Below are 27824 nucleotides of genomic sequence, written 5' to 3'. Positions count from 1 at the left end.
GATGCTGATCCAGCCGAACCACCCTTAGTCGGGATTGGCTGGTGCTGAAGGGGTTTGGTTTTTACTGGTAATTGGGGTAGAGGGAAAGAGGAGGTGAGGAAGATCATAACGAATAGATGATTACGCAACAGAAAGAAAAAGGAAAACAAAATGATGCAAAATAACAGATACTAGTATAGATTTGTATGATATTGAAAGCGCCGACTGGTTATGGGCAAACAGTCAAAGAATGTCGTTCGGTTTTACAAGGGCGAGCTCCATTTAGAAACGATTCGCATCTCGTAAATTTACAAAATGAGACATTCAATCATTAAATGACCAGTTCAGAAGATCAATCTGATCAGACAAAGGCAATCTAAAATGGATAATGGAAATTTCAAGCTCTATCGTGATAATACTATTCTTCCTCTTCCTCTGAGCATATAATGTTGATCATACTCCAGCGATTTTCGGACAAAAGCCACTACCTAGTATAGAGTAAAAGAAACGCCAGACAGACAATGAAGGAGGACGGAGACAGAAAATAATTAGCTACTAAAAATTTTTTGTTTTTTTTTACTTCATATTGACTGCGATAGCCGGGAGCCAGTGTGAACTGTTGGGACCGATCGCCTAGCTAGCTGTAAGTCATTCGATCGTCCTGCACTCCTAGGATGATGCTGGATCGCCCTAAAGCAATCAATAGTAGGTGCTAAGAGAGAAAAAAATTCATCTTTTTCATTGAAATTTGATTAACTCACACTCACGTCTGGAACTAAAGCTTTGCCCCATCTACCTGGCAAGACTAAAGGCATACTACCAACTCTGCCCCTGCCAAAACTAGGTTTTTTCCTTTTTCCGTACTGGAGTTGGAGCTAAGAAATTTTTTAACAAAGGGGATTAAGATAAGGGGGGAAATGGGTAATAGTAATAAAAAGTAAGGAATTTATATATATATATATATATATATATATACCGATGTGTATAGTACTTTACTCCATATAATACTAATCCATAAAACCAAGCAACAGCGGTCTTGGAATTGATATGCGCAGAGACTCTGGAGTTCAAAGCGAAACAAAAATGACGGATGACAGGCGTGTTCCAGGTTCGAATAGCTGGGTTGTCTCCACGCTGGGCACGGGTCCCACTATGTGAACCGAAGAACCACACCGTAAGCTTTTACTTTTCCACGGAGCATTTAATGGAGCAATCCACAGTAAAGAATCATCCTTCAAATGAAAGAACTGTCATAGATTCATATTTGATGTCCTGTAGTCTCCAACTCCCCAATTACCACGAGCAGCAGAGTGGTGAATTCTTTGCTGAAACGATCAGGGAAAGCATGAGTCTACTACTATCGATTGCTGCAGTGCATGTACTGTATGTATCTACCACCGTACTGTTATGCAGGGTGGATACTAAGGACGCTGGCTTGTTCGGCCGGTAGGAGAGCTGCCGGGCCGAGAGGTTCACCAGGCAAATTAGGGGAAAGGGAATAAAAATACCCTGGAGATAATAAATTGCTAATAATGACAATGACTATAACACACTAGTCAGAAGAATAATTCATATTGTATTCTCCAACGGATGCAAGATTCGCGCAGCCTAAACGGTGTGGATCATGGGATATGTACAGCAGCGGGAAACGTTCCACACAGACCAACGAACTATTCGAATAAACTAAAGGATCATATCATACAGGCTACGGTATTCAACTTACAAAAATGATGGAAGAGGCAAAAAGAGAGAGCCGACCAGTGGAGGGTAACTGGCGGTGACATGGCAGGGGAGGGAAAGGAGGGAGACCATGGATGAGTGGATGGCAACCCCTACAAGAAAAAAAAAAAAAAAAAAAAAAAAAAAAAAAATTAAAAAAAAAAAAAAACAAAGGAAACATGAAAGAAATGGAAACAAAATGGTACAAATTCAATACAGGTCAATTCTTTGAGACCCAATATAGCTAGCTTTCTATAACATTCTTGCTGTCATATTTTTTTACCTCACCGATTCTATAGTCCTCCGGAGTATACCGGAATAAGATAAAATTATTGAGGTTCTTGTGATTTTCATTAACGATCCACCAACTTGCTTTTGTCACCTTTCTAACCTCAGAGATTGTCAACGATACCAATACGAGATCTCTGCTGGGCACAATTCATAAGGCGCTAGGGAACGCCAGCAATGGATAGCCTCCCATCCAAGTGGGACCCAATATGATAGTAAAGAACCATTGGCCACCGCCTTGGCTCTGGAGCCGGTGGTGTGTGCGATAAATGATTTAAAGCTTTCGGGACGATCTGGAGGGCGTTAGGGTGCGGCCCCCGCCACACACCTCCTAACCTAGAGGCTGACAAGTCACCACGATCGAATGATGGACGTATGCGAGATGACTGGTCATTTATTGTATCCAGTGGTATCATTTGAATTGGCAATTGGAAATGATAAAGCAATTGGCAATGTGTCTCCGGTCTTATGTACTGTAGGAGTAATAATTCGAATACCCTATTGTCATTTCTTGGAATATACTCCGCACGGTGTTAACCAAATCCAAGATTGAACTGTAGACTATAATTATTTTTGTTAGTTTCCCGCGGGTGAAAAAAACAAGCGCCCCAAAAAAATAAAATAATTTAATTTAAAAAAATTATTGATAAGTGAAAAAGATGAAAATAGAATCATGCAAGCAAGCGAGGTCACCCATGTCACACAAGAACAGAAGAAAACTAGAAGAAACAACCCAGGATAGGAATGGCGGCAGGGATTCGTGCAGACTGCAGGGATAGATCAGTGGTCAAGAAGAATCCACGAAAGCTAAGGTGGCGTGCGGGCAACAGACGATCAAGGGTTGCTCTCTAATTGTCACTTCTTTCTCTCCCACTCCTTTCCTCTTATGTTGTTTTTCCCGGCGTCAGGACTCTCGGTCGGGTAGTTAGTTGAAAGTATTATTATGCTGGTTCGATATAACTCCCAATAACTGATACAGGTAGACACAATTCACCACCTACTATTCAAGATTTGGAAATACTGTCGGGATTTGTAAACAGGAACATACGCTTAGAATTTCGGATACTAGGCACAACACTCCGAGAGTTTTCTTCTTCGGTCCATAAGATAATCATCATGGGCGAAAGAAAAGTTCTAACTCAAAAAATAAATTTTTGCTGTCAATCTATGATCCTCCAAAGAATAGGATACCATGTACCTACTACCTATACAACTTTCCATAATCAACCCCTTGATATGAATTTCGTTTCCTTTCACTCAAATCATACGAGGGTTCTTACTCCGTGTCTAGCGCCGGTCGAGATTCCAACCCTTCTACCAACCTCCACGTAGTAGTGGGTGGATAGATCAGAGAGATGTTGAAGGGAGCAGAAGTCGGTCAAGAGAGCCCAACCCCATGTCGTCCTTGACCACGACCCCGGTCAGGTCCCCAAATCTCCGCTGGCCACTAGACGGCACTCCGCCAATCAACAGTGTGATCGTGGTTGAATGGTTGGCGTTTCACAAGAGCTCTCACCAAAATTGAATTGCCAAGCCCTCAAATATGATGGATATGGAGTAAATTCCCATTCTCGTCGCACACCTGATTCAGACTACGGAGTAGAATAGTTTATTATCTAATAAGTGATTACGGAGGGTTAGTATTGTATTTATGGGACGCCAATCTAAAGGAATATTTTTGCGGAATCGGCCAATGCGACATCAATCAATCTTAGTTTATCTTCGCCCCAGTCACTCAATCATAATCGATTAGCCCTAGTATTATTCAGGGTGGTAGCGCTACTGATCCCATCAACGCTTTGGGAAATCCCTCAACCTAAGGCCCGTAGGGATAGCTGGAGAGTTCCGAACACGATACAACGTACCCACATAATGAATATTAAGAAGGACTTCGTAGGCGATACCTCTAAGAGTCTGGCCAACTAATCGTGGCAATTTTCCGGCTGAGACGACGCCGCACGCTTAAGAGGAGCTCGTGATGATCTTGTAGTGATGTATGGAATGGACATACATACATCATACAAGATAGATTCGGTGAGGCGCACCGATCAAGAATTTCCAGGATCTCAGTCTCATCTCCAGAGGACTTTCCTAATCTCAGATGATTCGTGTCTCAGGCGCAAGGGCAAGAACTCTCTCCAACAGGAAACAAAAGTAGTCAGGGTCTCACCGCTTTTTTTATTTCTTTTTTTTTTATATTCCAGGCAATATCAGAGACATCAATGAACAAAATTCAATCCAGTGTCATTTGACTAGCAAGCCCTATCATTTCATGTTCGGCTGATGGAAGGACCAGACAAAACGATAGGCCCAGAAACCTTTTTCCTACGGAAGTGCAGCACCTCCTCACGACCCCTTGCGTGAGGTGGAACCAACTAGCGATCTAGTCCACGACATAATACCCCACTTTGATTGTCTAACCCCACTGTCTGCTGAACGGACCTTAGAGTACTCAACAGTATCAGAGATACGGGCGACAGGAATGTACAACGGGCTTTCTACTGTACACTCCCTCCCTCCCCCCAGTCTTCTTCCATTTTACCCTTGATTTTTCTTTGCCTTCTTCAAAGGGACTCACTTTTTCTTTTCTTCTTTTCTCCCTCTCTCTCTTCTATCTTTTTTCGGAACTGGCCCATCAATGAAAGTTTCTGTCAGCCAGTGTTGTCAATCATTGCCTATTAGTCGTAGTGCGAAATCCTCACAGGGCGTACCCAAAGTATGGAGTTTTTGTGTATATACATACTAGGCTGACTTAGAACTTTTTGCCTGAACTATTGATGCTACCTTTTCTATATTGTCCTATATTAATTCGGTGCAATTTGTCGACCCTTGCCTATCTATACCGACCCTGGTAGTAGTTCACATGTATTCCTCTCTTATAGAGGGTTGACTAACCCGTAACTATCCTTCATACTAACCTCAGGAACATCTCATGCAATCTACCAACGCGCCGAGACAGGCCACCAGGATCCTAGTCCTATACATGCTTGTGCTGAATACGTACGTCTCGCATGGTTTCAAGTCCATCAGGACACATGTACTAACCATGTATGAAGTATGCATGTGTATCTCCATTAGTAGCCGAACGAACATGTCTGGATGCACATTCATCTCCAACCCCAGAGCACAATGCACCACGAGGTCCGTGTTTACTAGTTTTTAGTTGACAAAAGCAACAAACTGTACTTCGGACGAAACGCAGAGGCATGGTTTATCAAAATTTATCCTATTGTATGATCGACCAGGTTTGCTATCTAGTGAAAGCTCCTTCATACAATATGAGTTACACCACTCCAACTGTTCAAACTGCCGCGGTGCAGGTAAATAAGATTAGGATCTACGGGCAAGATTCTTTTTTCTTCTTTTCCAGTGTTCCATTTCCTTTTTTTTAAGCTATCTTCTGACACAAGTCGGTATGTAACTCAATCCAGATGAGGTCTTGGAGGACAAAGAAATATGCCCCCTCCATGTTAACTGACGAGATCTAGCCACGCAGGATGGCAATTCCGCTACCGACGGCCCGACACCCGCAGCCGTCGTACATACAGCAGATCTTGCGGGGTTGTTCGACAGTATTCCTCAGTATGCCAGTTAATAATCATGGCACCTAAGATAAGTTTGCAAAAGCTGGTCACGGGAAAAGAAGAAACAATAATAATAAAAAGACCGTCAATGGAACTATAATATCATCCTCTCAAAAAAAAAAAAAAAAAACCCAAACCAGACTAATTAGTAGCAGCAGACTAGGTAATTATTCGATCCCACGCTCCAGCTACACAACGCGTTAGTCCACACACCCTACCAAAAACTGAAAAGGGAAAGAGAAAACACGAAAATCATGGATCCTAGTCTTTTCAGCCGGACCGCTGCTTTAGCTCACCGTGGCTTAGTTGGTTTAGCTTGACGGTTGCAGTCGACAAGTATTAGACCATCGGAGCCAATCGTCCATCGGCAAGAGGGCCAGTTGTAATGGAGCGACTGGAGCCGGGCGCTAGTACTGACCCCGTCACTGCGCTGCGGTAGGTGGATTAAGCGGTCCCCTCGGAATTAATTGGACGCGTTATTCACCAGAGATTTGTCAACTTTTGTCACACTTTCACTCTCACCTTCTCCGGAGTTACGGAGTCCTTCGGACAACGGCAGCAATAATCCTCAGTGGGTCTCACACACAGCCATTGATACTGGATTCTTTTCTCTATCTATTATATTTTATGACATGACCAGGGATTAAGCAATTACCTGGCTTGATAGGTGACTGCGATTATGACTTTCCACTCCCTACGCTAGTGCTTTAATTTATTGGCAATGGATTGTTCTTATGGAGGGTATTCGGAGACATACAGCGTACCTGCAGCTGTCATGCAAGCAAATCAACAACCTTCATGGACCCAACAGATCTTCACTCGTATAACACGGACACGTAGGAGAATACTTTTCTTTTTCCAAAGAAAAAAAGTAATAAGGTAATAATAGTAAGAATATTAAGTCAGCTTCTGGCGCGAACTGCTGTAACCATGTCCCCTCTTTTCCCCTTTCAAGTTGCAGTAGACTTCAACCGTGAAGCAGGTACGACGCACCTCAATTCTCTTTTCCCTCTTGGCTTCCTTCCTTCTGATGATAGGCATCCCCGGTTCCCCACTAGCGGTAGTGTGCAATACCTCGGTTGTGTATGTACAGTACCTCCGCTATCCGAATACTTAGTACTCTAGTACAAAGTACTCCGTATGACCAACCACAGACCCCCGTCCCCTGACGGAGTCCCTAACATTACAACCAAGTACTAAGTAATACCCAGAGGCTGACCCGGGCGGCTACTGGGGTCTTAGGCACTTGCCGCCGGTTAGACAAGGCCATGGCAACTACGCCATGCTGTGCAACACCCGTCCTGGATAGTTGTAAATATTATAGGCGCAACATCCTGGCTGTCATCCCAGAGCTCTATTTTTAATTCCAGAGCTACAAAATTTCCGGCGATTAATATTCAGGCTGTTGACTCTGGTCTCACTTGGTAGGTTTCACGTACTGCGCATATATACTTGATTATGTTATATATATATATATATACATCTCTGTACATACGAAACGCTACATGCACAAAAATAATTATGCATACAACGATCCCTTCTAAAACCTAAAATAGCAAAGTCAAACATCAGACCCATGAGCCAATTTACTTATCCAAACAACAGAGATTGCATCAACCCCGCAGGCAAAGAAGGTGTCACTGCTTATTGAAACTCAGACAGTACAACATTAGATAAATATTCAAATCTACAAGCTAAAATCTACTATAAAAATTAAGTTCACAGACAACAATCCCGAGGATATACAGGTCTCCCATTGGCACCTCATAGCTAGCTTCCAATTTCCCTCGTCTGATACTCATCATGATATGGAAACCATAGTCCAGACCCCTCCCCGTGTTTGGTCGGTTGATTGGATCACTAAGACTGAATCCAGACTCCTGGCTCGGTCCCGTTTGACGGCTGTAGGGTCTCATTTTAAAAAGTCTAGCACATGCTGGCCAATATCAGTGGAGATCATCACTCCATCTAGGTAAGTGCTCGGTCTCACGACACTAGATTCTTTTCCGGTTACATAGGTCACTCCTAGCTCCTAGTTGAGGGCATAAGACCGGTAGCTATAGCTGCACGCAGGTAATTAACCTTACATTGCATGTTCCGGAGTTACCCGTGCACAGAGATCGACTGCATGATTTTGATTGATGAATGACGAACGCGATGGCATTGGAGGTGTTGTAGGAGGTAAGGTCACTCCAAGTTCTTTGTTTTCTTGGAGCCTCCAATTGTATGTAGTTAGGATGGGGTTGGTGTTGCTTATCGGCATTCCGTAGCAGTTATACTACAGAGTACTACCGTCATGAATGAATGAATATATACCCATGGTGCGAGGAGTAACAAAAGATATCAGCCAGCAAAAAAAGACAAAATAAAAAAGAATAACAATATGATACAATCATCTCAATTCCAGCTCCAACGCATAGACTCATAACTAGGTCTTCTGATAGAATAATGTTGAGATTTCTCCTCATAACTTCTGCATAATCAGTATTTTTCTTTCTTCCCTGTCTCAAGAAGGGGTGGTAAAAAAAAACCTTTTTCTCTTCAATTTTTTAATTTTTTTAGAAAAACGGGAAAAAAGTCAAGTACGGAGTAAAAGGAAAAGAAAAAATTTCTTTTCTTTTCTTTTGCTTCCCCCCCCCTCCCCCCCAAAATAATTATAATTAATAAATTGATAAAATAAAAATAACGATGACAATGAATCCATGTCCAGGATCATTCGACCAGTATTGCCTTGTGTAACGACTCAGGTCGATCCCTGTGCCCGAGAGGTGGACATTGTCCGTTCACTTGAGCCTATCACAGATCATCTCGGATGGTGATCGGACCTCAACTTGACTAGAGAAGGGTAGGGATAGGGATGAGATGGGGCCATTCTCGTCAGCTATGAATCACCAAAACCTGACGTAGATGGCATTTGGGAGGGAATGAGTGGATGGAACAAGCAATCTGGCAATAACCTTGCAACTGCCTAACTGGGCTATACCGTTGAACTTTACCGATCACTAAGTTAAGGGTAGAAATAAGTAAGTACAGTACATACAGTAAGTACTTTTCACATCTCTCCCACATGCACTTCTAACGGACAATGGATATACCGAATGGGAGTGCCAAGAACGAGAAGCAGGGCGAATTTGCCCACGGACCTCTTTTGGGGGGCTTTCTCTCTTTCTCTCTCTCTCTAAAGAGGGTAATCATAATCAAGTGTGTTAAAAAAAATTGAAAAGAAAAAAAGGATTTTAGGGAAAGTGGAATGAGAAAGAAAAGCCAAACGGGATAATTGGTGGATAGAATGATTCTGCACATGCCCGGGTGGATAAGCGCAGAATATCGACTGGCTGAGGGAGCGACCACGTCAGTCACGACACGGGGACACCGTTGACGCAGTGTTCATTATTCTATTCTACTCTAGTAATAAATAAATAATATTAAAATAAATAAATTACAAAACGTGACTACTCCTGTACCTCTCAGATTTAATCAATCTTTCTTAATCAAATAGAGAGAGATGTGTTGGACCAACTCTCCTCCTATCATCCCCCCCCCCCCTTCCCTTTCCCCCCCTCCCTCGGTGTGCGATCTCATTCGGAGATACTAGTACTCTTGTTTAGTATCCAACGGAATAAGTTGAAATGGTGAACTAAATGTACTACTTCAATTCAGTTGTCCCTTGCCCCCCTCTCTCCCCTCCTTTGACTTCTTGTACGGCAAACTAACCCTAAATGAAGTAGTGAGAGTTGGGCTACTAAAGTCTGACCGCAGATTACACCCCGACTTCTTCCTAATGTCTCCCTCTCTCCCCTCCTTGCTCTTTTAGTGCCGCCTAGGGCCTAGCCCATTTCCCCTCTAAGTCGACGGGATCCGGGTTTCAGCTGCAGCGACCCGTAGTGCATATGCGAGTGTAGACCGGGATCGCCTGTTTTGGGTTTTGGAACGGGGAACAATCGGACTAACTTGGTTCTATTCTTTCTTCATTCTTCTTAGGGAGTCCGTGTAAGTTAGGTTTTTCTTTACTTAATTTTTTTAATATGTATATATATATATATATATATATACCTGACAATAAATGACAGTCAAAAAAGAAAAGAGAGACACAACACCAACTCAAAATGAAGGAAGGAGTAAAATCAATTAGATGAAATCGGCGCGCATGGACCCGCGATCTCCAATGCAGAACCGAGCAGAAACTACGACTAGTGGAAGTAGTGTGCGGGGGTCACCAGTCGGTCTGTTCTCACTTTTCCTTTATCCATGAGATCAATTCAATAGTGTTCCATTTTAGACATGACTCTGTGCCATGTTCGCGTGTACCGATCCCAGGTATAATCGGACATCGATCATGCAATCCGCACCCGAAAGAGATCAAGAAAAAAATAAAAAAGGGTTAAACTTTCCAAGACGATGTATGCATGTGGAGATAGAAGTAGTATACATATCATACCCCAACTAAGGCGACGTCTCAAACTTGTCAGATGCCACGAGGGAAATGAAAGAAATCCCAATTTTTAAAAAGAAAGGACACAATATGACGTAGCAATAGAATCTATACACGTTTTAAGTTTTTTCCCGTAGCAATCTGAGATAAAGGAACCATACCATCAATATCTTCCATCTAACATTCCTGAGTTGATGACGGTGTTGAATGAGACGTGACTCCTGCCCCATTCCGGCTTAAATTGAATGTTAATCCTTTCCCGTTTGGTTCTGTCAGCAAGCATATTTCAGACTGACCGCTTTGCTCACCGTCACTTGTGTCGCGTAGATAGCCTCCGTTTCATCATGGCGTTTGTGATTTGATGGTGCTGTGGAATGTTGTGCAACCAGATTGTGTCATGTGCGTGGGACAATGATGTACTATACATCTAGTACAATCCAGGCAGGCAATCTGGCTCGGAAGATCGGCTGCGGTGGCAATCTTGCTTGTGGTAGCTGGTAGGTAGGCGTTGTTGAGTACAACTCTGCTTTCCAGGCAGAGTAGGAGCCGTACTAGATTGTTATTTTGCTAAGTCAGAGGCATTAAATTACTATGTACATCTATATGTATAGGTTTATATATATGTCGAGAGAGGCACATGTATACATGTGTGTATATACATCGGTATGTCAATGTATGTGTTAGGCTGGATATCAACCATCGACACTCCCCAGCTGTTGCAGTCTGTCAACCCAGCAACAGCCTCTGCGTACCCATGAACCTGGGAATGAAATCTGCATAGCTCATGTATAGCTTAATCTTGTCCTGTGTAGCATCACAGGCTCGGGCAGGGATCTAGATATCACGGAACTGCATTGCATTCTATGTATCCTATGCTACATCTATGTACGAAGTCAAAGAATGATGACCCCAGAACCCCTGCATCCAGCAGGCGTTTAACCCCAGCGGATCTCTATAAATGTCCAAAACTCTAAATGGCGACGAATCGTAAACCCTATCAAGGTATGCAACATGTTGGCAAAACAGTCAGCTGGCTAACCAGCGACCGAAGCGTGCTATAATAGGACGGGCGCTCAAATGCGGTCACGTTGTGATCTTCTCCGTATTCCTAGCCTCGTGAAGCTCTTTCTGTACCTTTCTGGCATACTTTACGCCAAATCCCGGGCGTAAATCTCACGAACAGACTCGAGGGGCATGTTGTGAACCTCCGCATAGCAGAAAATAGCGAAGGCAAAGCTAAGAAAGTAATCCCGGTGTAGAAGCCAAAGGCTCCACTGGGCATCATTCCCTTCATCATCGACAGAAAGATGGATGATAGTATAATGTTGCAGCCCCAGCAGGTAACGCTGTTCATCATCGTTCATAATGCTCGAACCTCAATGGGGAGGAACTCAGTCCCTACCCAAGAGTTCGGGGCCACACCTGCCGCGTAGAAGGCAATACATAGAATGAGAGAGACGAGACGTAGGATATTGGGCCAGCCTATCTCGCGTGTTTCGATGGCGGTAAGGTCATGGTTTACTGGGATCCAGAAGGCTACGGAAGCGACCACCAAAGACAGGCACTGTTTACGATTAGCACGCCACTCAATCCAATATAGACCTTTAAATGATGAAGGGAGACTTGCCATTCCAAGATGGTGACCGGGAGCATACGCCGCCGGCCGAAGCGGTCAACGAATATGGATGAAGTTCGGGAATCCGACTATAAAGTTGGTGGCACCAAGTACGATGGACACCACCGTGGGCTTGTCAAACCCGACCATGGAGAACAGTGTGGTAGAATAGTACATTAGCGTATTGAAGCTACTCAGTTGGGATACTGTACCCTGTCAGCTGCTAATGAAAGCGTGAGAGCCATGGATTTACCTACCCGCCATAACGTTGCAGGCAGTTATGAGAGCCCGCACATTAGCACCAACGGTAAAGAGCTCCCTCAACTGTCATATAAGGCTCTTATCGGATACCGAAGCAGTAGATTCTTCGATAGAATGACGGATCAATCTGGCTTTCGCATCCACCTGCTGGTCAGTGGCTCGTGGGAATATCTTCGCAAGAACAATCTTCGCCTCTTCTATTCGGCCATGCAAGACCAATTGACGAGGTATCTCAGGGCAGAATGGCATCGTTACCACGAGCAATACAGCAGGAATTGCGCCGAGACCCACCATGTATCTCCATCCAGAAGCTACACTTGTGAAGGCGGCACCGAGTGCGTATGAGATAAGTGGGCTAAAAGTGACATACAAATTGTTAAAGACTATGAGACGGCCACGAAACCAGGCAGGGCCCATTTCCCCAATGTACAACGGAACAATCATGGCAACCTCGCTGACACCGAAGCCCACGATGAGGCGGCCAACGGTCATCCGAGCGAGCGAGAATGCAGCTGCTTGGATTATGCTTCCTATAAAGTAGATGATACAGCCTATGTAAATGGCAAGTTTGCGGCCGTACTTATCGGCCATCATACTGCCACTACTGAGCCTATCAGCGCGCCTCCAGAGGTTACGGAGGTGACCAATTCCCGTTCGTTTGAATTGAGTGGCTTTCCTAGGTCCTACCCCAGATTGACTATCACGGCACATATGACACCAGTATCATAGCCTGCGCGACGTTGAATCTGTTAGCGAGATTCATATAAACAGCCTGCACTACTGGACTATCGGTAACCCTTACCAAATAGAAAGCCGCCCATAGACACCGCACAGACAATCAGCCATACTGCCTTTCGGGGATCTGTTCCCTCAATGGAGTCATCGAAGCTTACTAAGGCTAGATCCTCGTCATGGAAGATTTCCGCTTTGTTTTCAGAGGGTTTTAGGGAATCAGAATCCATAACCAATAGGCCCACAGTGTCATAGGATCAATCGGATACCAATCCACATAAGCACACATGGGAACAGAAGTAAAGGAGAGGAAAAATTGCGATCAACCTGCCTACTCACCAATCCATACACCAAGACACAACATTCATGTAGTAGTCACTTCCCCTCAAGCCAGTGCAATGAAACCATCCACCGCGGGTATTACCCCAGATTCCACCGCGTTCCATGGCATGGAGAAATGCCGATGTGGGCCACCCCAGATCCGGTGTTGCCCTCAGGGCGCAACGACTTAGCCTTCATTTATCAGGCGCCATTAAGGTTATTGCATCAAATGCCGTGCAGCATGGGTGCCTCATTAGAGTCACAGTCAAGCCTAGTGACAGGAGCTGGATAGTAGCCGCCTTTGAGAACCCACTGCTGAAGATGACGTTCCTTTGAAATGGAGATGGAGCCCCACGATTTCTTATACCCTATCGCTATTGGCATATGACCGGTAGCGAGAAGTATTCAGTGGGAAAAGGGGAAATATTCCCCGCACTTACAACTCACCCTAAACGTGATCATGATGGGAAATTTATCCCGGTCCTGTGCATTGATACATTGGGAGAAACAATTAATGATCGCCGAGAGCGCTTCACAGCTCCATTATTCCTGAGTCTCACCATTCGTGGATATGTATAAGTGTCTAGCTCCGTTTTTCACCATGGATGGATAGCATTTATAAAGCATTCGGGAAGATATCTTCTTCACCATTTCGTATTATCTATTGCTCAGGAGAGAACCACACTCCAATTCAGTCGGACATAGGACTTTCGACTCAGTAGACAGACTATCAAAGGCAATATGTGGTCCGCTTTATCTGTTGCCCCTTATGCGCTCGCGCTGGGGATATTTTCTCTGCTGTACTTTGTCGTCTTTCCATGGGTGGAGTATATTAGGGACCCCAAAGGTATGTTTATGTTGTACAAGGTTTCCTCTTACTAGTTTAGACATTCGTTAACATAAATAGGGCTCCGGAGATACCCCAACCTGAATCCCTTTTCTGGAATGTCTGCAATACCTTTCATGATCCTCGCATCGAGAGGCTTCCGCTCGAAAGAGCTCCAGGAACTTCACAAAACCAAGCCCGTCATTCGGACCGGACCTAATCAACTGTCGTACGGGGACGTACGTGCAATTAAGAATATCTATGGGCACAATACCAAGTGCACCAAAGATCCCTCCTACACTGTGACGGCTGGAACGCACTATCACCTTGCTGACGTGGTCGACAAGCCTGACCATGCACGGAAACGCAAGGTTCTTTCGTCCGCATATGCGCTCAAGAACTTAGAAACATGGGAGCATAAAGTCAGTGATAAAGTCGAGAAAGTCGTCGCGCATTTTGACAAAGTATGCACGGCGCCACCCTCCGCTGCCGTGGCGGCGGGAAAGGTAGCCCCGGACCCGAAAGACCTTACCGTTGATTTCAGAGCTTGGACCAATTTCTTTACCCTTGATGCCATCGCTGATATCGGATTATCGGAGAAGCTTGGCTTCCTGGATACAGGAAGCGATGTCTGTATCGCTGAGAGAAAGGATGGTTCGATATACGAGGTCAATCTTCGCGAGGCGCTGTACCCAAGTGCTCGTAAGCAGTCGCTCATTCTGTGGAACTATGAATGGTACCCAGCCCTCAATAGACTGGTCAATGTGATCCCATTTTTCAAGCGCATGCAGACTTCGGCAGATAACTGGGAAAACATCGTGTGGCGCCGGGCAATGACCCGCCTGCGCCGGTACGAGGCAGGCGAGAAGCTCGAAGACTTCTTTCAGGCGATGATGGAAGACAAGAACGGCAGAGCCAACAATTTAGAATGGGGTGAGATCGTCGCCGAGATGAATATTATGATGAACGCCGGTAGTGTGACAACTGCAATTGCTATCGCGAACGTTATGTATCAGCTTCTTCGGAACCCGGAGTCCCTGGGAAAGCTCCGTGAGGAGATCGATTCCGTGCTGGATCCAGAAGAGATCGTCGCCCCATATGATAAAGTGAAGCACCTCCCATATCTCCGTGCTTGTTTGGATGAATCCCTCCGCATCTTCCCACCAACATCGCACGGTCTTCCCCGTGAGACACCCCCCGAGGGTGCGGAGATCCTCGGTGAATGGGTAGCCGGAAATACGTCGGTTAGCATGTCCGCATATGTGGTACACCGTGATGAAAGTGTCTTCCCCAAGTCAGACCAGTACATTCCAGAACGGTGGCTAGGGGAAGAGGGCAAGGCTCTTCAACCATACTTGATTGCCTTTTCGGCGGGCGCGAGATCCTGCATTGGTCGAAACATTTCGTATCTAGAACAGACTAAGATCCTGGCTACGCTGGTACATCGATACGAGTTTGCACTGCCACATCCCGGGTGGGAGCTGAAGCGGTTGGAGACAATGAACTTGATCTTGGGAGATATGCCCGTCAAGGTGTGGAGGCGCAATTTGTATGAGGCATGAATAGTCTAAAATTTTTACGATTTTCCTTGTGTCTATTACCTATTGCATGAGACGTACTTAAGTATTTCTTGCCACCCTATGGGATTTATTGATTTCTAAAAGGTCGCGTCTGTAATATTATGGCCTACACCGTAGTAAGGCTATTGTAGCACAATCTTGACTCAATCATGTCCTCGCAATCACGGACTGGGGCAGTCGGTTTGCATACTTAGAGGCAGTTACAAAGCACGGTATGCCGCTTAGTGAAGGGAAGAGTGGCCTACAAGAACTTACCAATGATTTTTACTTATGCAATGTTCGTAGGATGTTAAAAAATTCCTGTACATCCAGGACGATAACATTACCCCTCCGTGGATCGGAGACAGAACAACAATTATTCGCCAATCGGCCGCTATCAAGGTCGCCTAGAACTGACATCAAGGGGCGAGAATCCCTCCCGTCAGCAGCAGCTGGGACAACGAAGCAGAGTATCATAGTTCCTTCGGGAAGCGAGCATCAGCTTGGAGATGCGCAATTCGCCAATGTGATATCAGATATAAAAAATGTGCGGAGGTTAACTTACTACTATTGTACTATGTAGTAGTTTAAGTTGTTCCAACTGCTGCCCGTGCATTATGTAATCCCGTGATGAGATCACAACCCTAAAGAAAGATTTATAGAGAAGTAGATCATCCCGAAATGGAAAGATTCCCCTTCCCATCTTTCCCACAATTCTCCCGGGGAATAATTCTTCTTGCAAGCACTCCCCGCATTTGATATCCCTACTTCAGAAAATGCACGTACCTACTAACACTATGGATCCACATCATCGATTTCCCTGGACATGGAGATGAACCTTGTTTTGACGTGGATTCGGTTGATCTGCTGTTTCACTCGTGCATATCACCATGCTGAATCCTGCGGGCGTGCATTGTTGGATTGAGATATCTCGCCCGTTCGGTCGGGTTTCCTTACTCTTTTTTCCCCCCGAAAAACTGGTCCACAGGCGGAGACGGAGGGCTGGCAAAAGACCGATAATGTCCTGAATAGGTGTTTTGCTTCCGATGTCTGGTCGATTTTACCGTTTGATTAGTTTGGGATTATCTACCTCTTTTCTCTGCCATTTCTTTGGAATTTATATAAAACCGGGATATCCTCACTCGCACATTTTCTTGTAATGCTACCAATTTCATATACTATTTAATTTATATCCCGGAGACATAATGACGCCTCCGTGGCCTCTTCCTCTGAATATACCCCCGGAAGTTCTGCAAGAACTCTCCAAATCACTCACCCCAAGCGGTATTGCTGACTACTCGGCCCTAGCTGTCTTCTCCGTGGCAGCCGCCACATATCTCTCTCGGGGTTATCTTTGGGACCAGCCTGATCCATACCAACATCTCGTTTACGAGCGACCGCAACTCAAAAATGGAGGTGCTGTTGGCTCCGCCGCCAAGGAGACGAGAAACATCGCTAAGAAACTGGAAGAGACCAACAAAGACATGGTCGTCTTCTGGGGTTCCCAGTCTGGCACGGCAGAGGGGTTCGCCAGCCGCTTGGCGAGAGAGATCTCGCTGAGATTCAGTCTGAGTGCCATGACGGCTGACCTGTCGGAGTACGATCCCGAGACGATCAGTGAAATCCCACAGTCAAGACTGGTCGGCTTCCTCCTGTCAACGTACGGGGAGGGAGATCCTAGTGACAACTCGGCGGAGTTTTGGGATTGGATCAACAAGACGAAGGATCATGGACAGCTGTTGTCATCCGTCAGATACTTTGCCTTCGGTTTAGGCAATAGAAATTATAAGTACTATAACCGCATCATCGATGTCGTGGTGGAAGAGCTGGATAAACTAGGCGCGAAAGCCGTGATGCCTGTTGGAAAGGCCGATGATGCCGAGGGCGCCACCCAGGAGGACTTCATGACCTGGAAGGAGAGTCTGTTTGCCATATTGAAGTGCCTGGGTTTTCAGGAACATGAGGTCCACTACATGCCTACCTTGTCTGTGCTAGAAGATGAAACCCTTGAGCCAATTGACCTACATAATGGAGAACCGGAAGGTGGCTCCCTCAAGGCGCAGTGCTCTCCTATCCGGCCTTTGGCCATCTCCACCTCCAGGGAGCTGTTTAACTCTCCTGACAGACACTGCCTTCACATAGATTTGGATCTCACCAGTCAGCCTGAATTTACCTACAAGACCGGTGACCATCTTGCAATCTGGCCCGGAAACCCAGATTCAGAGGTTGAGCGTCTCCTCCAGGTCCTGGGCCTGTCATTGCGTCGCAACGTGCCTATTAACATTAAGTCCCTCGACTCCACCGCCAAAGTAAAGATTCCATCCCCGACTACCGTTGCAACTCTCTTCCGTTACTACCTCGAGATCTGCGGCACCGTCAATCGAGACGACGTCGTGGGATTGGCACAGTTCTCCCCGACGCCAGCCGCCAAAGCATATCTTCAGCACCTAGGCAAAGATAAGGCTAGCTATGCTGCATTTATCAACAAAAACCACGTTAATCTCGGCCGACTGCTACAACAAGCCAGCACTGAAACATGGAACATCCCCTTATCATACCTCGTTGAGACACTCCCTCTCATGCAACCACGGTACTACTCCATCTCATCGAGCAGTGTTATTTCTCCGCGTAAAGCTTCCATTACCGTTGTTGTCTCAACCACCCCTGTCCCAGAGAATGGAGATGAACTAATCCACGGTGTTACGTCCAACTACCTCCTCGCCGTATCCGAAAACCTCCGCTCCGCACCTCATCCAGAGGGACTCACATACCACCTCAACGGACCCAGCAACAGCCTAGAAGGTGGAAAGGTGCTCTCGCACCTCCGTAAAAGCAAATTCAAACTCCCCACGCTCGCTAAGTGCCCACTTATCATGGTTGCGGCAGGCACAGGGCTGGCGCCTTTCCGAGCGTTCATCGCCGAGCGCCGACAGCTTCAGCAAATTGGGAAGGAGATCGGGGAGATGCTGCTTGTCTTTGGATGCCGGCGGCCCCATGAGGACTACATCTACAGGGATGAGCTGGAAGAGATGACGAGTGCTTTGGGAGAGAAACTATGCATCTTCACTGCGTACTCGCGAGAGGGCAAGAAACAATACGTCCAGGATAAGATCTCCGAAGTTGGCGACGATGTCTTCCGGTTAATCAATGAGGGAGCCAACTTTTACATCTGTGGAAAAGCCGAGATGGCAAGAGAGGTCGAGAAAGCGGTTGCAGGGGTGATGAGCGTGAAGGGTCAGGATGAGGCGAACGAGTGGAGGACGAGAATGAAGAGAAGGAACAAATGGCAGGAGGATGTGTGGTAAAAATTTTCAGTAGTTCTTTTGTGAATATTCCCATAGACGACTTACGATCGACTGAATGTTTCTCTTATGATGCAATACCATATATATAATTCAAGTCTTAAATCTCAGTGACAAGAATTCGCAAACTAAGCCCGAAGCGAGCAAAGCTAGCCCAAAACGGCAAAACATCAACACTGAACCATGGTAATATCAATCCAGACTTTTTAATCTTCCAACAACCCTCATCCTCCCCTTCAACATACAAACAGAAGAGCACAGATGCCAAATGCCCGACCCAAATCCAATACTAGCAGGCAAAACGGCACCAACCCCCCAAAACCATCTCATCTTCGACCCCTGGAATAGTTCGTCAACGGGCCATCAATGGGCCGATTCCTCGATGGGAACAGCCTGGCGTCGAACAAGGGAAGAGAAACTCACCCGACAATTCATATCGACATCCGGCGACTGTAGAGATTCGATTGGCCATGACGGGCCCAAATCCAAAGACAAAAGGGAGTGGGTGTGGTCGCACGCAAGTCAAAGGGAATCAAGGGATCCAGGGCAGAGAGATATTCGGTCCATGATGCGGGTCGGAAAGAGGTCGAGATCGAAGTCATCTAAGGAAACGTCCGACAACAAGTCATCCGAGAAGAAACTGCGAGTCTCTGCGCCTCTGGATGGGGAGGTGGATGGGTCGACGCGTTCGCCATCGTCCATCTCCTCTGAGACTGAGGTTAAAGATTTCCCTCAGATATTTAAGGGCCTCACCGTTTATATCAACAGTACTTATCATCCGCGTGTCTCGGATCACTATCTAAAACAGCTTCTTACGACACATGGTGCTGGGATCTCCCTGTCGCTTTCGAGAAAGGTATCGCATGTTATTGTTGGGAAGCCAAATTCTGGCCCTGGGAAGGGTGCAGGTGGGGGGCTTGCGGCTTCGAAGCTGCAGAAGGAGATTTCGCGTGGTGGATGGAAGGGGTTTAAGGTCGTTTTTGTTGAGTGGTATTTTTTTCCTTCTCCGCTCTGGCGTAGGTTGTTGTAGTTGAAGTTAATCGTGGAATACAGGATCCTCGAGAGTATCGATGCGGGTAAGAGATTGTCGGAGGCTAGGTTTGCGATGGACATCATGCCCAAGGGGCAAAGGAGCGTTTTGTCTTTTACTGGAGTCTGATTTGGTTTGTAAAGGTTCAAGGTCTATTTGTGATACCCTCATGACATAAGTCGTTATGTTATATACATCATTATCATTATCATACAGCATCAATCGCATACAACATATCTATATAAAAGAGCTCCTCGGTTTAGTCGTCTTTCCATCGCCTGAAGGCCGTCGCCAGCCTCCTTCTTCCCAGCCTCTACTTGGACCCGACGAAAGGGACCCCGCGCTTGCATCAGACATGCGGCGATAGCTAGGCGAGTCAAGCTCGACCTGAGTGTAGGGTTCTAGAGGGGCCTCGTCTGGCAATGGCGGAAGTGGGTTCCGTACGAGCCGTGACGGTCGCTGTGGACTGGCTTCGAGTGGATGGTAATAGTGTTCTTCGTATGGCGGTGCCGCGGCGGACGTACGTGCGCCTGACGGCAACTCATTCTCCATGCTATCACTTGAATACGTGTGATCCAGTTTCTCGCTCATATCTTCCGCACCGTCCCCTCGGACCAACCCCAGGCGCTCCTCCTCTGTAGGTTTACGCTCATGACCCTTCCGCAGGATGCCCCGAGGCGGTTTAGATGGGTCAGACTTAAGCCGGTGAAACGCGTGGAATGAGAACTGGCGTTTTGCTCCATGTACTGGGGGCTCGGGAGCTTCATCTGCCCATGTTATAGAATGTGGCGTGTCGCTGCGAGACGGTCCTGGATAGCCTGTGTCGACTTTTCTACTATGGACCGATGACATGGGCGCTAAAGTCACCGGCTGGCTGGGCTCCTGGTCTTGGATTGGCTGCCACGAATGGCTAGGCGAGCGCATTCGAATCTCATCTAAGAAAGAACGGCTGCTTTGCCTGGTACTGGGGCGCTCTGATTCATCTGGAAACCGGGACATTCCCAAGGGAGGAAGTGGCGTCTTGACTGATGGCGTCCGAGCACCATGCTGGGTCATCGTTGGTCCTTCACCGAGGACAGTCTTGCGCCGGCGCAAACCATCCCACTCGATAATCTCATTCTCTGCAGGCGGGTGTAGCTTATCCTCCTGTCGTTCCCGGAAGTAGCGTCGCGCCTCCTCTGCCTCCATTGTGCGGCGAGGTGTCGAAATCCTACGGATGATAGCGGCTGTGCCACGGATGGAATCGGCCTTTGGTTCAGTCTCTGGCTCTTCCTGTGTAACCACCTCACGAATCTGGTCGAGATCGCCTTTGAAGACAGCAGAGTCGGGCACGTCTTTGGCGGACTTGGAGAGCTGCAGAAGGACAACGCCGGCACAGATTTGCAAAAATCCCATGATGACTGTAGCTATCTGCATTCCAGTCCCTTTAAAGCCTCTAAAGAGGATCGCAGAGGTGATAATCGTGGCGCTGGTGAAAAAGACATAATAGGTGGGTGTAACCAGGGCAGCATTGAAGACATTCAACGCTTTCTAGACGAAATTAGTAATAGGAAAGAAAAAAGCGGGCGAATGCAATGGTAAGGAAATCTGGGATAGGCACGAACGTTGAGATAAATAATTTCCGTCAGTAAAGTCGCCACGACGAACACAAACAAAACGTAGAGGAACCATTGTTTGAACTGTGACTCTCCATTAATCTGCGCCAAAATGGCCGCCCCAAGACCCTGTGTAGCGACAACGCTTAAGCCACCGATAGAACTGCAGATACTAATGTAGACAAACATGCTCTTCTTTCCGTATCGAGGCCCAGCCCACACAGCCGTGATAATGCTGCCCACAATGATGACGCCAGTGTACGACAAAAACCCCGGTGCGATAACATACTTCTGCATTTCCTGGATATTGCTTACAGATGACTGCTCAGGCGCATTCATTGCAATAATAACAGACCCGAGGATACAGTTGAAACAGCCAACCTTGCCGACGAAGCTCAGCCGTTCCTTGAGGAAAATCGCGGATAGGATGGTCGTCACCACGACCGACAGCGCACCCATCGGGGTTACTAGAATAGCATCAACGAAGGCATAGGCGACGAAGTTGCAGATTTCCCCGATTATCATCAGCGTCATACCCGCCCACCAGTAGAAGTTCTTCAAATATCCGTACCCTTCGCCCGCTTCCTCATTGTATTTGACATTGGCCCTCAGCAGACCCGTCTTTTTAAGAACGAAGGAAACGCCGATGAATAGGCCCGATGCGACGGCTAAAGAAACGCCAATGGCTTTATAGGAAGCTGGTCGGCCGCTGCCCGAGTCGGAGCGAGCCTGGAGAGTTGAGAGATCCATATGCAGCGAGAGATCATGAACGCTGCCAGCAGTGTATCTGTTTTCTATGTTGAGGGAGTGTGCGCGCGAAAAGAGACAATGAAAAACAGGTAAGAATAGAATAAGCGCTACTCCATGAGATCAGCTGTGGGCGGCGATAACGGGGGTTGACCGGGCGGTTGGACAGGTAGATAGAGATAGAATGCGTGATTGATAGGCAGCCGAGGAATGTGTCAGAGGCCACTATGCATGAGAAAAGGGGCAGAAGAACAAAAGAAAAAAATTACGAGAGCGAGAAGAAAGATTTACCAGTATGAATCCAGGGGGAACAAATAATATGAAAGGGAGAAGGCCCATAGAGCAAGAAAGAGAAGAGGCTGGGCTGCTGGTTCGGGTGGTGGTGAGTAAAGAAGCGTGACCCCACTAATTTCATTTAAAATATATTTGTCGAAGACTAAACAAATCAGAAAAAAAGGAAGGGAAAGAGAGAGAAGACAAAATATACATTCTATTAGCACAGATTTTGATATCAATTGCGGATTCAATATTTAATTCGATCCATCCTACCGATTTTCATTTCTAGAGACTACTGTTGAACAATCAATCAGTCATGAATCATTTCAAGTTCTAGAACATCTTTGGAACCAATCTGAAATTACTACCTAACTGAAAAGGGTATAATAATCATCACTCTTAGAACTACAACCGTAAGTCATAAGAAATTCAATGGGATGAATCATAACAATAAAAAGAAAAAAGAGAATTAAAAGAAAGGGAAATATGAGAATCGTGAAATCTCTGCACCCAGAGAAAAAGCATTGCCCCTTGTTCATTATATCGTAACGCCCATCAAAGAACATGCGGGGAAAAAAGATCCAACAAAATCAAAAGAGTCATGAATCAAATTCATCGCACGTGATAGCTGGGTTTCCGCTGCTTGTTCACCACTGGCGGATGTTCATCCACGGGATACGGCGGTCGAATCTTCCCGTTCGATGCATGTCCTGTGGTAGTCACCAAAGGGGTAGGCATGGGAATGCCTCCTAACTCACTAGGATATGGGATTGGAGTCTTGGGAGGTACTGGGGGCGGTAGACCGTCATACGCATGATCTATAGCGTGTTGCCGCGAGCCAGGTCGGCTGCTGTCGCTAGGGCTGAAGCTACCCAGGTCACTGGTTGAACCTCGCCCCGCTGTTGTATCTTGCGGGGTTGGGTGAACAGGGAGAACATCGTCGTTCGCCGGCGGTGGGGGACCTGTCGGCGACAGCAGAGTAAAATCGCCCGGAAGTTCAGCGGGCAACTCCACCGCGTCTGGCATCGGAGGTGGAATCACAGACAATCTTGGGCTCTGAGTTATAGAACTGTCATCCGGGAAAGTCGACAAGTCGTTTCCAGCGGCCGCATGCGCAGCCGCCCGACGGTGCATGCGCTCAATTCTGGCAAATTTACTACCGGCATCGAGAATCTGCTTCTTAACTTCGGGCCTGGTGAGGTAGCGACGGGTGTTGGTGCTGATGTCGGCTAGTCGATTCCATTCGTTCATACCAAACTCTCCCACACCCACTTCGACGTTCAGTCGGTAGTAGTTGTCCTTGATGACGTTACGCTTGGCCAGGTGCTCCCGGAGCATATCCTTATGGATGTCTTCACACCCCTCGATCTTAGCGATCAGCCGACGGCGCGCCTCCGCAAATGTGCCGAGCGCATCGCCAAAGAAATCCTCCCACCATTCGTGTTGTCGATTGTTCGTACCCGGTGGACGTTTACCTGTACCGATGCTGATAAACACACCAACTTCACGACCGGGCCACTCGTTGACCGTCGCTTCGTCCAGGACCTGCGGCGCAGGGTTATAAGTACCGGCACCCTCGTCAATGAAGACATGTTGTCCGATCTGAATTGGTTTAAATGCAAGACCAGTGGCTGATGTAGCCCGACCCGCTTGCCAGACCGTACAGTTAAACTCCGGTGGAGGTTCTCTTCGGGAATCGTAAGATCGTAGGAATACCGCTGAACCATTGCGCGTAGTGCCCTTATACAATGCGGTAACCGCACTGACAACGTAATATGTTAGCCCGAGATGTAATTTATAGACAAATGAGAAAAAGAGATAAGAGAAGAGCGCCTACGTTTTCGTGCGATACTCCCTATTGTCGTACAACAGCGCATCCGGATTGCCCCACCGTAGACCATTGATGAACGTCGAGTTCCGCTGGCTGGGGTTGGAAGAATGCGAACCAATGGTACTGAAACTGGCACGACTGCCAGACCGCTGAGGGATCGAGTTGGGGCTAAATGGTGCGTTGGCAAAAGATGTGCGAGCGCCGGGCGAAATATCATTTCCCTCAGCCTCAAAGACAGTGTGTTCGCGCACACACTCACGAATAGCGTCTTCCAATCTCGAGGCTTTGAACAACGTTGATCGGTATGGAATGCCAGCAAAGGTCTTGTCTGTTTCGAAAACCCTACGAGTCATGCGCACGTAAACTTCTTTGCAAGTTTCAAGGTCGAGACGTAGACGGCCCAGCATGAGGGCTATCAATCCGCCGGTACCGGTGCCGACAATGAGGTCAAAGTGATCGCAGGGTTTGGGGATTTCATCGCGACGAGGAGCCTTGCCTTCGCACTCAACGTAAACGCGATACATAAGTTCCTGTAGGATGATGAGCATCGAGTAGCCACGGACGCCGCCACCATCTGACCTGTCAGCTCGGAGATCTACAACCACATATCTTTTTCATCCGGGCGCATACCTAGTGATAAGATCCGCAAGGGAGGACCCTTGGTGGTATCTTTACGACGAAGGATCGCTGCCGTATCCATTTTGCCAATCCCTTGGTGGGCAGAATCACCCTGGCAGGGAGCGAGAAAATATGGGCGCCTGATCGGTTCGCAGTAGGCGGCAGATGACGGAAACGTTCGAGGGGAAGAATGAAGTCACCGGGATGTATCCAACAAGACAAATGACCAGAGACAGGATAAATAAGGGAATAAAATCCGGTTGAAAGGTGAATTAGAGGGGGTATAGTATAGTTGGTGAAAGAAGAAGAAAAAAAAGATCCTACCCACGAGTTATCCGTGACTGCAGAACCAAAGAATGGATACGAAGTGACCAGTAAGATTGGCTTCTGAGAAACAGTGAACTGTTTTGGGAGTATTTTTACTTAGTACTTCTGCCGTTCAAGCGCTTTTAGTCAGTGACGATTGGTGGGGAGTCACGGGGCATGCGGCGGTGTTCAGCTGCGTCATTGGGGCTGTGCTGAGACTAATGATTAATGGATGAGATAACTTGACTTGTAAAGTATTTTTGATTGAGCGCAAGAGAGAAACATTGTTCCAGAAAGGCGCTAGAATAGAGTCAATTTCTACCATACATATCGATTATTAGAAGGTGAAGCTCCTCAAGTGGGTTGAGTCCAACCATGGGTCACATAGTACAGCACCATGCTCTATATAAAGGGAGTACCACTATCGACATCACATCCGAGATACTCCGTGAAGAAACAAATGCCATCATCTATAGATTTGCATTCCCAACAAGTACATCCCTTAACAACTTTAAACCCTCTTCAGCAAAGGCAACCATGTTCCTCCCACGATCATCACTACCCGTCTCCACCTCTCGTGTGTACGTCCTATGTACAGTTGATACTGCGACAGCTACATAGCCCCTACGAATTATTAGCCCTGCCTATGTGTTCGCGTATATCCTGTAGAAAGCATGGAAATTATTTACGGAGTGCGATTCCTCATTGTTCCACCGGTCGGCCCTGCTGTTCCACTCTCACTCACCGTGTAGGTGGAGCCGAAAGTGTGGCGAACGTGGTCGGCCATTTGGGCCACAATGGCGGGCGTTGGGCCATTGTAGTTCTCCAGATGAGCTGGGGTCCATCCGGCAAAGGTGATCCGAGATTCCAAAGTGTATACCTTATTATCAAATTAATACTTATTCTAAAGGGTGTTTTTTGAACGTAGAGAGGGAACTAAGGTAGAGACGAACGGTCAATCCACCCTTATAAACAGCCGACGCTCCTGACACAGAGAGCAAGCTTGCCGAAATGAGTCCTCCCGCGGCCTGAAAGGTTAGGATGCCGTTTCTGCAGAAAAGAAAGTATGGGGCTTGTATGACGACATACTGTCTCCGCAACGGATATCGTCTCCTTCCTAGATTTGAGGAGTTCGAAAACTTCCAGGATAAGAGGTCGAAGACTTGAGGGTGGAAAATCGCTCATTGTGATTGTGGGGCTTTGAACGAAGGCAGAAAAGAGATACGAAAGGAAAAGGCTTTATGACTGCTGGAGGTTGATTGAGGTGATTGATAATAATGATGCATGTCTTGGCATGTCTTGGCATGTCACTGGACCTGATTACTACTTAATGTACACAACCTCAAGTTATATATCATACCAAACTGCTGATGGACACTTTGTATCTAGGTTTTATGTGGCGATATTTGTTGCTAGAGCGATTGCATGAAAATATGTAAACTAATTTGTCAGGCCAGGCCAATCTGTAGCATAGTCAATAATCATAGGTCTAATCTGGGTTAGGTCTTAAGACTTACCATATGTTGTCCGTTCCTCCACCCTTCTGGACACGACTACCTCATCTCCCACTCGTATTGAGGCATTCTCACTGCTTTGGTCTAAGAACGAGTACCTTCCAAACACAGGAGAAAACCTAGCGCCCTTGTCCACCCTTCGGTCTTTCATCAGCTTTTTAAAAATTGTGCCGCTCTCCCCAGTTCCCATTTTCCCTGTCGTATAGTCAACGTTGAGGCTTTGGCACCGGATGCAATTCGCCGTCAAAAGAAGCCGAACGTGATCCTTCACTGTTAGCTCGGCCCAGAAATCCTCCTCGAAAGCTGTTTCTGCGCCGGAAATGACAATGTTTGGCCGGGATTTGGTCAGATCCATCTCCTCGTCACCTGCTAAGCGGGCAGTAACGTCGTCCACCGATTTCTCCGATATCACAAGATACGGCGCCGTGTCAGCAAATGTAATTCTCTCGTCCTTCCTTTTACCGCCTCCGGACCCGTACCTATTGACACCCAAAGCCAAGAGAGTAGCAGCAGCTGTAGTTAGTAGGCTAAGAAGAATTAATGAGCCAATATCCCTCTGCCCAATTGGTTCACCGATAACGTTGAGGAGCAGGCTTAAGAGAGCCAGGACGGCTACCGACCGCGTTGGGATAAGCGGGGTTACTTTTTCACAATGCGCCTGACTTTTTCCTGGCGGAAAACTCCCTAATACCCTCCTCCAATGTGGACCTAGGTATACTAGTACCACTTTGTATCCGAAACACTGGCTGAACCAGTTGCTATACTTGCTACCCATATGGTATCCTGTTGTCGGACTTTGATGGATTGTGACAGTCGACTTTTCCAGCCCCCGTACGTCTGGTTCTAATGGTACTTCCAATGTTTTGATCCGAGGATCATGGTTGTCTTCCACGCGCGGCGGGCGATAAGTGACAATAATCTTTCCGTTGTTATCCTCAGTCGGGAATACGATGTTCGTTAAAAACAAACTCATTTCGGGGAAATGCGGTACATGCATATTCTGGAGAGTTTCGGAACCATCATCACCTTGTTTGACCTTGAGGAGCATGAAACGCCGATCATACTTAAAGCCGATACTTGTAAGGACAGCCTCAGAAACCGCCACCTCCCGAAGGGACTTGATGGGATATATATACAGCTAAGAGCGTAAGTCCTTCGTATTGAAGTGGAGAGAGGCGATGCTTTACCTGACTTATTTTCATGATGTGAGTTTAGTGGCTTTAAGGACGTTGTCGGTAGTAGAAAGTAGAGAATTGATTCTCACAAGTTATGGAGTAATTTTCAACGAT

General features: G+C 46.8%; 10 protein-coding genes across 10 annotated transcripts; 4 read left to right on the top strand and 6 right to left on the bottom strand.

Moving 5' to 3' along the window:
- The first annotated feature begins 926 nt into the window (after positions 1–926).
- Positions 927–1434, top strand: BDW43DRAFT_274123 (uncharacterized protein). Its single transcript, XM_032041702.1, has one exon. The coding sequence runs from the start codon at positions 1070–1072 to the stop codon at positions 1427–1429; it is 360 nt and encodes a 119-aa protein (XP_031901256.1). The 5' UTR covers positions 927–1069; the 3' UTR covers positions 1430–1434.
- A 6854-nt stretch (positions 1435–8288) lies between these two features.
- On the bottom strand, positions 8289–8782 carry BDW43DRAFT_274117 (uncharacterized protein). Its single transcript, XM_032041701.1, has one exon. The coding sequence runs from the start codon at positions 8637–8639 to the stop codon at positions 8448–8450; it is 192 nt and encodes a 63-aa protein (XP_031901255.1). The 5' UTR covers positions 8640–8782; the 3' UTR covers positions 8289–8447.
- Positions 8783–11085: 2303 nt separating this feature from the next.
- Positions 11086–12840, bottom strand: BDW43DRAFT_318944 (myo-inositol transporter; the record flags this gene model as incomplete). Its single annotated transcript, XM_032048793.1, has 8 exons — positions 11086–11148; positions 11184–11276; positions 11378–11566; positions 11708–11823; positions 11875–11932; positions 11969–12473; positions 12566–12608; positions 12681–12840. The coding sequence occupies 8 exons, from the start codon at positions 12838–12840 to the stop codon at positions 11086–11088; spliced, it is 1227 nt and encodes a 408-aa protein (XP_031901254.1).
- Positions 12841–13672: 832 nt separating this feature from the next.
- Positions 13673–15319, top strand: BDW43DRAFT_318943 (cytochrome P450; the record flags this gene model as incomplete). Its single annotated transcript, XM_032048792.1, has 2 exons — positions 13673–13778; positions 13839–15319. 2 exons carry the CDS (start codon positions 13673–13675, stop codon positions 15317–15319), a joined length of 1587 nt encoding a protein of 528 aa, XP_031901253.1.
- Positions 15320–16035: 716 nt separating this feature from the next.
- BDW43DRAFT_274114 (NADPH cytochrome P450 oxidoreductase family protein) lies at positions 16036–18652 on the top strand. Its single transcript, XM_032041700.1, has one exon. It carries the CDS (start codon positions 16522–16524, stop codon positions 18619–18621), a length of 2100 nt encoding a protein of 699 aa, XP_031901252.1. The 5' UTR covers positions 16036–16521; the 3' UTR covers positions 18622–18652.
- A 234-nt stretch (positions 18653–18886) lies between these two features.
- Positions 18887–19777, top strand: BDW43DRAFT_310427 (uncharacterized protein; the record flags this gene model as incomplete). Its single annotated transcript, XM_032046935.1, has 2 exons — positions 18887–19608; positions 19672–19777. 2 exons carry the CDS (start codon positions 18887–18889, stop codon positions 19775–19777), a joined length of 828 nt encoding a protein of 275 aa, XP_031901251.1.
- Positions 19778–19853: 76 nt separating this feature from the next.
- BDW43DRAFT_61884 (DUF803 domain membrane protein) lies at positions 19854–22561 on the bottom strand. The gene is made up of 2 exons (XM_032050307.1): positions 21253–22561; positions 19854–21178 (listed from the first exon to the last, which is right to left on the bottom strand). Exons 1-2 carry the CDS (start codon positions 21991–21993, stop codon positions 19886–19888), a joined length of 2034 nt encoding a protein of 677 aa, XP_031901250.1. The 5' UTR covers positions 21994–22561; the 3' UTR covers positions 19854–19885.
- A 1-nt stretch (position 22562) lies between these two features.
- On the bottom strand, positions 22563–24916 carry BDW43DRAFT_61887 (putative Patatin-like serine hydrolase). Its single transcript, XM_032050308.1, has 3 exons — positions 24728–24916; positions 24104–24671; positions 22563–24028 (listed from the first exon to the last, which is right to left on the bottom strand). Exons 1-3 carry the CDS (start codon positions 24795–24797, stop codon positions 22879–22881), a joined length of 1788 nt encoding a protein of 595 aa, XP_031901249.1. The 5' UTR covers positions 24798–24916; the 3' UTR covers positions 22563–22878.
- A 458-nt stretch (positions 24917–25374) lies between these two features.
- BDW43DRAFT_61821 (CinA family protein) lies at positions 25375–26302 on the bottom strand. Its single transcript, XM_032050306.1, has 3 exons — positions 26111–26302; positions 25711–25901; positions 25375–25645 (listed from the first exon to the last, which is right to left on the bottom strand). Exons 1-3 carry the CDS (start codon positions 26204–26206, stop codon positions 25492–25494), a joined length of 441 nt encoding a protein of 146 aa, XP_031901248.1. The 5' UTR covers positions 26207–26302; the 3' UTR covers positions 25375–25491.
- A 7-nt stretch (positions 26303–26309) lies between these two features.
- Positions 26310–27771, bottom strand: BDW43DRAFT_274100 (MOSC domain protein). Its single transcript, XM_032041699.1, has 3 exons — positions 27723–27771; positions 26539–27673; positions 26310–26484 (listed from the first exon to the last, which is right to left on the bottom strand). Exons 1-3 carry the CDS (start codon positions 27735–27737, stop codon positions 26462–26464), a joined length of 1173 nt encoding a protein of 390 aa, XP_031901247.1. The 5' UTR covers positions 27738–27771; the 3' UTR covers positions 26310–26461.
- Between the last annotated feature and the right edge of the window lie 53 nt (positions 27772–27824).

Source organism: Aspergillus alliaceus, assembly GCF_009176365.1.
Source record: "Aspergillus alliaceus strain CBS 536.65 unplaced genomic scaffold BDW43scaffold_17, whole genome shotgun sequence".
Taxonomy (NCBI): Eukaryota; Fungi; Ascomycota; class Eurotiomycetes; order Eurotiales; family Aspergillaceae; genus Aspergillus; species Aspergillus alliaceus.
Note: the sequence above shows the minus strand (reverse complement) of the source record. Positions and strands in the feature narration are given on the sequence as shown.